This window comes from Canis aureus, chromosome 2, assembly GCF_053574225.1.
Source record: "Canis aureus isolate CA01 chromosome 2, VMU_Caureus_v.1.0, whole genome shotgun sequence".
In the NCBI taxonomy this organism is placed as follows: Eukaryota; Metazoa; Chordata; class Mammalia; order Carnivora; family Canidae; genus Canis; species Canis aureus.
Genome location: NC_135612.1, coordinates 92,688,487 through 92,700,395, shown reverse-complemented (window position 1 = coordinate 92,700,395; position 11,909 = coordinate 92,688,487). Strand labels below are relative to the sequence as shown.

The following is an 11,909-nucleotide window of genomic DNA, read 5'->3' as shown; positions in this document are numbered from 1 at the left end:
CCCAGGCACAAGCTGGTCTGTGACACACGGCTGTGCCCACGGCATGGGTGTGGATTGCGTGTGCGGGGAGCGCCACCAAGTAGGAATCGGGCCAAGGAAGAAGGTGCGCGCTGGGGATTCATGAGGACAGCTTCTGACGCGGGGCGCGGCTCTTACCAGAGTTGCTCTGTTGTCACTCAGGTGACCTGTTCTCTCGTGCAAACCCCTCCTGCGAGGCCACCCCCCACCACCGAGCAGAGAAAGTCTGCAAACCCCCATCTCGCGGTCCCGGGGCTCCAGGGCCTGGGCCACCTTCATGCCCTCTCCTCACTTCCCTCCAGGAGGGGGAGCCGCGGAGCTGCTCTCAGGGACACCCCCCCACTCCCCCACCCCCTACTCCCCCACCCCTCACACCCGGCACCGGCACCGCACAGGGCTCCTCCAGGCCTAGGGCTGGGCTGCAGTGCCCCACGCTGGTCTGGGCCGGTCGGAGCACCCCAGATTGGGAGGAGCTGCGGCCAGGCCTCCCAGAACTCTCGGGCAGGCCCCAGGCAGGCAGGGGCGCGGTGTCGAGGGACTAGGATTGAGGGAAGCCAGCGCCCTGCCCCCAGCTGCGCCCACCCAGGGCTGCTCCCCAGCACCCCCCTTCCAGGGGTCTGATCGCCCCAGGGCCCTGAGTGCACCGTCCTAGACCGGGGCCAAGGGGGGCAGGCGTGGGCGAGTCAGCTGGTGTCCGCCCAGGCCTCGTAATCGTCGCTAAGAAAGGCTTTGCTGATGACAGTGTTTGCCGGGAGTGTGCGAGTGCCTGGGGCCGGCCGTGCCTCCAGACAGACAGCCGGACACCATGAGCCTCAGTGAGGAGCAGGTGCAGCACTTCCTGGACCAGAACCCCGACTTCACGGACCAGTACTTCGGGAAGACGCTGAGCCCCGAGCATGTGGCTGGCGCCTGCGGGGACGGGCAGCCCACGGACTGCGCCAGCTTCCGCGAGCTGTGCCAGGTGGAGGAGAGCGCGGCGCTGTTCGAGCTGGTGCAGGACATGCAGGAGAGCGTGAACATGGAGCGCGTGGTGTTCAAGATCCTGCGGCGCCTCTGCACCATCCTGCGTGCCGACCGCTGCAGCCTGTTCATGTACCGGCAGCGCAACGGCGTGGCCGAGCTCGCCACGCGCCTCTTCAGCGTGCAGCCGGGCAGCGCCCTGGAGGACTGCCTGGTGCCCCCCGACTCGGAGATCGTCTTCCCGCTGGATATTGGGGTGGTGGGCCACGTGGCTCAGACCAAGAAGATGGTGAACGTCCAGGATGTGACAGAGGTGGGCTCTGGGCCGCAGCGGGCGGGGCAGGCAAGGAGTCCCCGTAGGTCCCAGGGGTCAGCCTGCATGACATGTGCGCACCTCCACGTCCAGGAAGGCAGCCTGGGGCAGTGGGGGGGCGGGGCGGCTGGGCCAGAGCCTGCAGAAAGGAAGACAGCCAGCTCTGGGGTGGCCGGGAGGGTGTCTGGGCAGGGCCGCTGCCCCCGTGACCCAGACGTCCCTGGACAGAGGACTGGGGAGGAAGGGGTCAGAGCAGGGGCTGGTGCGAAGGCCCAGAAGGGAAGGGCCAGTGGGCCCCAGAGCCCCAAACTCACAACCTCCTAGGGGACCATGCTGCCTCCTGGCACGGCAAGTTTGGGGGTTCAGGAGAGGCGCGGGGAGACCAGGCTAGCCAGGAAAGGTAGGCAGCAGTGCACAGAGCTGAGATTCAGGGTCCTGTATGAGGGGCAGGGGGAGGCGGGGGTGTGGAGGTACGAGGAGACCAGGAACCCCGTGGGGGACACCAGGGGGCTGGGGCCAGGGGATGGAGGTGCCCCTCGGGTGTGCGTGAGGGGCAGGCCCCCAAGGGGAGCACGGGGATGAGGGGCTCCAGGAGGGAGCAGGAAGCTCCTGCTGGGGGAGGACAGGAGCCACTGCCTCGGCCCCTCCGGTCCCTCCTGCCTCTGAGAGGGGGAGCAGGAGCCCTGAGTCCATCAGCCCGTTGCGCTGTCTGTGAGGGAACCGGAGGGGACGGCCCACGGGGATGGGCCTCTCCTGAAGAGCCCCTGGCCCCGCTCCCGGGAGACCCACGGACACGTGCACGTCCCCCAGGCGCTCTGGAGCCTGGGAAGGAAGTGATGGCAATCCTCTTAAACTTCTCTGCTCTCGACAACCCTGGGCCCGGCGACCTGAATATAGTAATCTCTGGGATTAGCTTCATCTTCACTCCATTTTAAGAAATGGGTCACCCCCTGCATGGGGATGCCAGGAGCCTGAACGACCCGGAAGCCAAGGCAGCTGGCGGGGGAGCGGGGGTGTGCACCGAGCCGTCCTCCGCCCCTTCCCTCCTTCTACCGTGACCCCTCCCTGCTCTGAGGCTGGGGTGCCTCTCCGCCCCAGGGGTCTGTCCTCCGGCTGCCCCCCGCTTCAGGTGGCAGGGCTGTTCTAGGTCCTGTGCCCTCCCCCTCCTAAGGCCTTGGCTTCTCGAGACCTTCCACCTCCGCCGGGATAGGCCACTCTGCTCTCTCCCGGGTGAGCGAGGGATCAGGCCCGTAGCGCCTCAACCCTCAGGGCTGCGCCGGGTCTTGTTTACCTCAGATGCGGTGAAGTGACAGCAGAGTCGAAATCTGCCCAACAGCGAGTTTTCAGGAAGTGGGTCACGAAGACCTAAGCAATGCAAGTGTCAGGCTCCTGGACGCACACTGTCTTCAGAAGGGAGACTGAGGCAGAGGGCCTTGCTCCACTGGGACTCCGGCACCACCCTTGCTCCATGAGAAAGCATGGGGGCTGTTTCTGGAGAGCAGGGTGTGCCCGGGGGAGGGACCCCTCGCAGGCAGCAAGGACGGCTGCTGTGTGGTGGCAGGAGGAGGACATCACCTTAGCACCACTTGGCAGCTCTTGAGACCCCCGAGGGCTCCTGGGAAGGCAGCCAGGCAGAGAAGTCTCTGGAAGGAGGTGGAGCCGCAGCTCAGCCACAGGCCCTGCCTCTGTGGTCATCTCTGACCCCCTCCAAAGAGCTGTGGGCCCAGAAACAGCCCATCACGAGGGTCCTGCATGTTGCCAAGGTGTCCAGACCCCGGTTGTGGCCGCCAGCCGTTGTGGGCTCAAAGGAGGCTGGGCTGGCATGAGGGACATGGTTTGTGGGGAAGTTCTGGGTGCCAGGCCAGCTCAGAAGAGGAAGGAGGGCAGCACAACCAGGCCGGCCATTGGGGCACAGACGGGCCAGGAGGGTGGGTGCTGCAGGTGAGCAATGACGAGGGTCCAGGCAGTGGGGACAGAGTTGGAGGCGCTTTAGAGCAGTCACAGGACCCCTAGACCTGCTGAGCCTGAGGCGGCAGGAGGTGCCAAGGTGACAGCAGGGTCCTTTCCCTGGGGTGATGGGTGAGTTCCAACTCCTGGAATGGGGGGCCTGAGAGCACAGATGTTCTGGGAATGAGGCTTAGGGTGCAATGGGCCTGGGGCTGCTCCTATTCAGACACTCTGGTTCCAGGACTCCGGAGCCTGAGCATCGTCCGCTGCCCTCCAGGGGGTTGGGGCCCTGGGCGAGGCTCTGGGACCGCAGGGTCTGATTCAGTAGAGCAGCCGGGGTAGGGTACGAGCGTGTGGAATGCAGGTGACCCCAGGCCTTGGGCGACGTTGCTCAGAGAGCACAGCTCCTGGCCAGAGCCTGCTCTTGACCTGAGGCTCCCCTCACCGTGCATGTGGGCTTCGGGAGCCGATGAGCAGCCTCCAGGGAGAGGCTGCAGCCCCAGGCCACGGCGTGAAGGCCCCAGTGCGGCGGGACCCGAGGGGGTGTCTGGCACAGCGTGGGGTGCCTGGGAGCAGGGCACGCTGTGCAGGACCCCAGATGGCCGCTGCCAGGCAGCAAGGAACGTCTGCCGGGAGACTGGGCCGCGTGGCCAGGGCAGCAGAGCCGCGGAGCGGTGGGTGCCCAGGACACCAGAGAGGTCACGAACGTGGAATGCGGGGGCCTGACCTCCCATTGGCCCGAACTGTGGCCCAGCTGCCCCTGCAATGGAGGCTGGACGGTGGACGCGGCCCCCTTGGGCCACATGGAGGCCAGGCCACAGAGCGGGCACGGGAAGTCACGGGGGTCAGTCACCCCTCTGTCTGCTACGGGACCGACAGTCCTCGAGTAAACCCGCAAGAGCTCCCCTAACAGCAAATAATAATAACAAAATGTAGGAAGCATTTACAGGGGTTTCCTCACTCCACCCACGCTGACCGGGGAGGAGCGGGCACGGGGGTCATCCCATCCTTGCTGGGGGTCACATGGTGGTAGGCCCAGGCCCTACCCAGGAAGTCCAAGTCTGAGCCGTCCACTGCAGCTCTGCGTCTGGTCACTCGGGCCCCACGCAAATAAATATCAGCCCCGGGAAGTCAGAGGGTGGAGCGGGAGTCACATCCACTCTGAAGCACAGAGTCCTTGTCACCCCGAGGGGCCTCACCGGGGTCAAGGCCAAGCCCAGCTGACCCGTTCCCTGTAGAGACACAACAGAAGAGCCCCTCAACCAGCCCCCAGTCAAGGAGAGGCCCCCAGAGCAACTCTAAGACTAGCAGGACCCGCCCAGGGGCCACAAGTGGACAAAGGCCCCATCTACGGACCCCATGGAGCAGACGCTGGCGGAGCATGGCCCCAGGGGATCGGCAGGGACCCTCCACGTGACTCACACTCTCCCTTTATGCAGCCAACACAGTTTTGGGGAGGAGCCTGTGGGGGTGAGAGGAGAGGGCACCCTGAGCTAGAAGGGGCTTCGGGTTGGGCCAGGGACACAGACTCCAGGGGTAACTCCGAAGCTGCCTTGGCCAGATGGCGGCAGGACCCAGCCAGGCCCAGCCCCAGCCTGTGAGGCCTCAGGAGAGTGTGTGCTCGAGGCCTGGGGTCATGGGCTCCAATGGGGAGGAGAGGGCTGCAGCCACGGGAACAGCCACAGGCCGCGTTCTCATCCTGCGGGGGCGCCTGATGCCCCGGCCGGGCCTCGGCGGAGCTCGGGGCTGCCCCACGGGGCAGGAGCCCGGGCCCACAGGCTGACCGCCTCCCTTCCCTCCTCCTGCCCCAGTGCCCCCACTTCAGCCCCTTCGCCGATGAGCTGACCGGCTACGAGACCAGGAACATCCTGGCCACACCCATCATGAACGGCAAGGACGTGGTGGCTGTCATCATGGCCCTGAACAAGCTCGACGGCCCGTGTTTCACAAGCGAGGACGAAGACGTGAGTGTCCGCGGCCACCCCGGCCCAGTCCCCCCACGCCCCGCGGCTGCGAGCTCGCACCCAGCCGCAGGCTCTGCACCCCCTGTGCCGTGGGTCTCTTCCCATGGGGCCCGCCCCGCCCCCTGTGGGTCCCGCCCCCATGGGTCTTCCCCCCCGTGGGTCTCTTCCTGCCCCCTGTGGGTTCCGCCCGTGGGTGTCCCCCCGTGGGTCCCGCCCCCCATGGGTCTCTTCCCATGGGTCCCACCCCCGTGGGTCTCTTCCCACCTCCGTGGGTTCTGCCCCCGTGGGTCTCTTCCCAGCCCCCCGCCGTAGGTACCCCCCCGGGTCCCGCCTCCGTGGGTCCCACCCCCCGTGGGTTTCTTCCCGCCGCCCCCCTTGGGTCCTGCCCCCCCGCCGGCCCCTGCCAAGCTTGCTGCCCGGGAGGCCACTGGGCCAGGCAGCCGGCGTCTCCGCCTCGCACACCTGAACACCTGAAAGCCACCGGGGTTTCTAACTCCTGCTATTCTAATGCCTGCTGCAGGTTTTTCTGAAGTACCTGAACTTCGGCACCTTAAACCTGAAGATCTACCACCTGAGCTACCTTCACAACTGCGAGACGCGCCGAGGCCAGGTACCTGCGCACCCACGAGGACGGGGTGGGGCCTGATGGGAGCGAGGCGGCCGGTGCGAGGATGGGTGTAGAGCCCGCGGGCAGTGAGCTGTGTCCTCCGGCCTCGGTCCACGGGGGGCGGGGAGAAGGCGGCTCCTGTCCACGGGGGCCGGGGAAGCTGAGATGCGGCCCTGGGCTGAGCCTCAGCAGATCTGGAGGGTGCCCTGGTCGCTCCACCCACCCCGCTTTCTGCTCTGTCTGCAAATGCTCTGTGCATCCTGGCCGTGGGCTAGAAATCCGCTTCACAGGAGGAGAGGCTCCTGTGCAGGAGGGGCAGCCTGAGCAGGGGTCTGGGGTCATAGGCAGCCCCACTGGTTGGGGAAGAAAAAAAAAGCCTCTGGGAAAGATACCTGCCCGGGGCATGGCTGTGCTAAGGGGGCAGCGGGAGGACCCTTGGGGAGGACCCGACGACCCCCGGGCAGAGGAAGAACATGGCCCGAGGCCTTCAGAATCGGCGGCTGGGGCTGCTCAGGCAGGGCTGGGGCAGCGGGGGCAGCTGGAGGGCTGCGGGCTACGGTGCCTTGCGGGGGGGCGGCGGTGAGCCCCGCTCAGGAACAGGCGCCTCTGCCGGGGTCCGGCTCCCTTCGCCCTTCTATTGATTTGCTTCTCCCCTGGTTACATCAGGCTGCGGGTCGGGTGTGGGGTGGAAGCCGTCAGCCTGGGGCTCCGCTCCTCGCCCGGCCCGTCTGCAGCTGCGGGAGCCTCTCCGTGGGCCTGGGGCGTGGCACATAAGCCAGCGCCCCGGGCTTCTGTTTGTGGGCTGGGGGGCGGGCAGGTGTGTTGTCGGGGGGGGGGGGGGGGGGGGGGGTGGGGGGGTGGGGGGCACTTACTTTCTGGCGTGACCGGATGCCCCAACGCACCCGTGTTTGCGGCCTAGCCCTGACCCAGCAGTTCCCCAAGGAGCCCCGCTGCCCGCACTGGGGAGGGTCTGGGAACCAAGGGCCGGGCGCCTCCCTGCCACCAAGGTGGCCTCTCCGGGTCCCGTGGCTCACAGGGAAGGAGGCCCACGTGCGCGCCAGCCCACGCACACACACATCTGCAAGTACTTCCACGTGTGACTGTGAATCCGCGTGAGGTCAACCCGAGCTCTCGCTGGGCCGGTCACCGCGCAGGTGGCCCTGGCCTCCCCGCTTGCTGGGACTCGAGTTGCCCCCCCCACCCGCCGCCCCTACCCGCTCCCGTCGTTCTGCTCACTCACCAAGTGCTCAGTCGCAGTGGGTGCACAGCGAGAACCCACTCGCTAGGCCGTCCCCACGGGACACATCTTACCAAGCGGAAGACAGTGTTCATGTGCAGCCCCGTTGTCTTTAGTCTTACAGACTGCTTATTTCCAAAAATGCTTCGATCACATCCTTTCTCGCCTCCTTCAGCGAGGTGCTTTCAGATGGTGGTTTGATTCTCTCGTCAAGTCTGCATTCCTTTGTGGAATCCCCCAACCGCTAAGTGACTGGTTTATGCGCACGTGTGAAGTCTCACCCTTTGTGCTGGAAATTTCTAGAGGCCTTAACAAATGCATCATGACAGGGACACACAATTACAGCATCACACAGAGTGACCTCACTGCCCTGAACATCCCCCACGCTCCACCCGCTCATCTCTCCCTCCCCACCTGCACCGAACTTTGGCTGTCTCCAGCTTTGCCTTTTCCAGAAAGTCATAGAGTTAGAACCATGCCGTGTATAGTTTTTGCAGGTTGGTTTTTTTCCCTTAAAATGCATTTAAGATTCTTCTACGTCTTTTTATGGCTTGATAGCTCATTTCTTTTGAGTGCTGAATAATATTCCATTGTGTGGATGAATCACATTCACCTATGAAAGGACACCTTGATTGCTTCCAGTTTGGGGCAATTATGAGTAAAATTGCTATAAACATTTGTGTGCAGGTTTTTGTAGCATGTAACTTTTCAGTTCAGTTGAGTATATACCAAGGAGTGCGAGGAGCGCTGGATAATATGGTATAACTGTTACTTAGCTTTGTGAGGAACCGCCAAAAAGCAACTGTGCCACTTTGCATTCCCATCATCGAGGAATGAGAATTCCTGTCGCTCTGGATCCTTGTCAGTTACTTGGATCTTAGTCTTTCCAATAAGTGTATCTCATTTTTGTTTTAATTTATAACTCCCTAATGATGAATGCTATTGAGCATCTTTTCATATATTTATCTGCCATCTATATATCTTATTCTTTTTTTTTTAAAGATTTTTTAATTTATTTATTCATGATAGTCACAGAGAGAGGAGAGAGAGGCAGAGACACAGGCAGAGGGAGAAGCAGGCTCCCTGAGGGGAGCCCGATGCGGGACTCGATCCCAGAACTCCGGGGTCACGACCTGAGCCAAAGGCAGATGCTCAACCGCTGAGCCACCTAGGCGACCCCAGGAGTTTTAAATTTTAATGAAGTCCAATTAATTATTGTTTTCTTCATAAAGTGTAGTTAAGTGTTCTATCTTAAAACTCATTACCACGTCCATCTATAGGTGAATGGATAAAGTAGATGTGAGACAGCTGATAGATATAATGGAATATTATTCAGCTATACAAAGAATGAAATCTTGCCCCTTCCAATGACACGGTTGGAGAGCATATTGCTGAACAAAAGAAGTCAGAGAAAAATACCACGTGATTTCACTTATATATGGAATTTAAAAAATAAAAGAAACAAGCAAAGAGGAAAAAAAAGAGGGAGGAAACAAAAACAGGGAACACACTGATGGTTCCCCGAGGGGAGGTGGGGGGTAGGTGAGAGAGGTATTGGGGATTAAGGAGGGCGCTTGCAGGGGTGAGCATCGCTGTTGTATGGAAGTTCAATCACTGCATCGTACACCTGAAACTAAGATAGACTGTATGCTAACTAACTGGAATTAAAATAGCAGAGTTTTTTAAAAACTTCATTGCCAAATTCAAGGTCACCCATATTTTCTTCTATGTCGTCTTCTAGGAGTTTTATAGTTTTGTGTTTTATAGTTAGGTCCATGAATTAATATTTATAAAAGGTGTCAGGTCTGGGTCTAGATACACTTGTTAGCATATGGATGTCAAATTGTGCAAAAATTATCCTTTCTCCATTGAATTGCCTTTGTTTCTTCATCAAACTACAGTTATGTGGGTCTATTTCTGGGTTCTCTGTTGTTTTATTGATGTATGCATCTATTTTTTCACTAATACATAGAGTCTTGATCATTTTAGCTTTATAGTCCTGAAATCAGAAATATCAATTCTCTAAATTTTTTTCCTGTAGTATTATACTGGCTATTCCATGGGGGGGGGGGTGACTTTCCACACAGACTTTAAAATCAGTTTGTTTATCCCCACAAAACAGCTTGCTGATATTTTAGATGGGACTGCATTTGTTAATTTGTACCTTAGTATTTCATTTTTATGCTAATGTAAGTGGTTCTGTGTTGTTGATTTCAAGTTCCAATTAGGTATTGATGAATGTAAAGAAAAGTGACTGACTTTCATATATTAACCTTGTATCCTGTGACCTTAAAACAATCACTTATTAGTTGCAGGAAGGTTTTTTTAAATTGATTCCTTGGTATTTTCACATAGACAATCACGTCATCTGCAGGCAGACAGTTTTATTCCTTCCCTTCCAATCAATATATATAGTATTTCTTTTCTTTTTTATTTTACTGCACTTGCTAGGACTTCCGTTGAATATGAGCAGTGAGAGGGGACATCGTTGCCTTATTCCCAATACTAGGGGGAAACATCCAGTTTCTCACCATTAAGTTTGATGCTCACTAAAGGGTTTTGTAGAATTTTCATCTATCTAAGGAAGCTTATTTCTGTTTGGCATAGAGTTTCTATTCTGAATGAGTGCTGGATTTTTGTCAAATGCTTGTTCTCCATCGATTGATACGATCATGTTACTTTTTCCTTCTTTAGCCTGCTAATGCGGTAGAGTACTTTTTTTTTAAGATTTTATTTATTTATTCATGAGAGACACAGGGAGAGAGAGAGAGGCAGAGACACAGGCCGAGGGAGAAGCAGGCTCCCTGCAGGGAGCCCGATGTGGGACTCGATCCCGGATCCCCAGGATCAGGCCCCAGTCTGAAGGAGGCGCTAAACGGCTGAGCCACCAGGGCTGCCCTGTGGTAGATTAAATTAATTGATTTTCAAATGTTGAGCCAGCTTTGTATACCTGAGATAAATCCCACTTAGTCATGTAATGTACTTATTTTTATACATTATTGGATTGGTTTTGCTAATATTTTATGGAGATTTTTTGCATCTATGTTGATAAGACATTTTGGTCTATAGTTTTTCTTTCTCGTGATGTCTCTATCTGGTTTTGGTATTAGGTAATGCTGGCTTCGTAGAATGGGTTAAGAGGTGTTCCCTCTGCTTCTATTCTTTGAAAGAGATTGTACTGAATTTGGTGTAATTTCTTATGTAATTTCTTCCCTTGATCAATGAATTCGTCAAGGACCAGTGCTTTCTTTTTGGGAGATTATTATTCCAATATTTTTAATACATATGCTTCTGTTCAGATTATTCCATTTCCCCTTATATGGCTGTTGGTAGTTTATATCTTTCAAAGCATTGAAAAATTCATTTAATCTAAGTTGTCACATTTGGGGGCTCAGTGTTGTTCTTAGTGTTTATTATTTTTTTTTCTTCTGCTTGCTTTAGGCTTAAATTGATTTTCCTTTTCTAGTTTCCTAAAATTAGATTATTGATTTCAGGTCTTGCTTCTCCTCTAATCCTCTATCCTCCTAATATTATCCTCCTCTAATCCCCTCTGTCCATTTAATGTTGTAAACATCCCTCTAAGCACCGCTTTCACTACATCCCACAAATTTTAATAAGCTGTATTTTTTTTTCATTTAGCTCAAACTCTATAAATTTCTTTCGAGAATTCTTCTTTGACCCATGTATTATTTTTTTTAAAATATTTTATTTATTTATTCATGAGAGATACAGAGACAGAGACAGAGACAGAGGCAGAGACACAGGCTCCATGCAGGGAGCCTGAGGTGGGACTCGATCCCGGGGCCTCAGGATGAGGCCCTGGGCCGAAGGTGGCTCTAAACCGCTGAGCCCCCCGGGGCTGCCCTGACCCATGTATTATTTAGAAGAGTTCTGTTTCATATATTTTGGAATTTTCCAGCTACTTTCTGTTTAATTTCTGATCTCTAGTATAATTCTACTGTTTTATGAAAATATATTCCTTATTATTTTTATTGTTTTACATATGTTAAGATGTGTTTTATGGCCCAGAATATGGTCTATTTGGGTGAGTGCTCCATGTGACCGTGAAAGAACATGTATTCAGCTGTTGTTGGATGCGGGGTCTGTTGATGTCCGTTATCTCCAGAGCTGTTTAGCTCACCTCTCACTGATTTTCTGCCCGCCAGGTCTATCAATTAGTGACAGAAGCGCGCAGAAGTTGGCCAGCTCGCGGGTTTATCTACTGCTCCCCCAATTCTACCAGCTTGCTAGGTGCATACGCAGCAAGGGTGCTCTCTCCTTGGAGAAATGCCCCCCCTGTCATTATGTACTGTCCCTTTTTACCGCTGACAGTTTTCCTTCTTCTAAAGTCTGCTTTGTCTACAACAGATGCAGCTACTCCAGCTTTCTTCTGATTGGCACGAGCATGCTATAGTATTTCTCCATCTCTTTACTTTTTTTCTAATTATTTTTATTGTGGTAAAAGACATAAAATTTACTGTCTTAACCAAGTCTACAGTTCAGTCGTATTAGGTACATTCATATTGTGTAACCAACTCCAGCATCCGTCTCCCGAACTCTCCGCATATTCCCAAACTGAAACTCTATCCTCATTAAATACTAATGCCCCAGCGCCCTTGTCCCCAGGCCCTGGCACCCATCACCCTACCCTCTGTCTCTGTGCTTCTGGCTACTCAAAGTACCCTGTGTAAGTGGAAGCTTACGGCATCTGTCTTTTTGTGACTAACTTGTTTCATTTCACATAAAGTCCTTGAGGTTCGTCCATTTTGTGGCAGGTATCCAAATTTCTTTCTTTTTAAGACTAAATAACATTCCGTTGTCTGGAGAGACTACATTTTGCTATCGTTACGTCCATCAGTGGAC

General features: G+C 55.9%; 1 protein-coding gene across 2 annotated transcripts in view; it reads left to right on the top strand.

Annotated features, from left to right (window-relative positions):
- Positions 1 to 466: 466 nt before the first annotated feature.
- The window catches only part of PDE6B (phosphodiesterase 6B), a 28,618-nt gene continuing 17,175 nt past the window's right edge, over positions 467 to 11,909 (top strand). The window contains exons 1-3 of one of the 2 annotated variants that reach the window (XM_077882085.1): positions 467 to 1,291; positions 5,050 to 5,202; positions 5,723 to 5,812. In XM_077882085.1, the coding sequence (XP_077738211.1) occupies positions 824 to 1,291; positions 5,050 to 5,202; positions 5,723 to 5,812 (711 nt within the window). In that variant the 5' untranslated portion in view covers positions 467 to 823. The remainder of the gene's footprint in view (positions 1,292 to 5,049; positions 5,203 to 5,722; positions 5,813 to 11,909) is intronic. The other variant, XM_077882079.1, reaches the window with a different exon arrangement.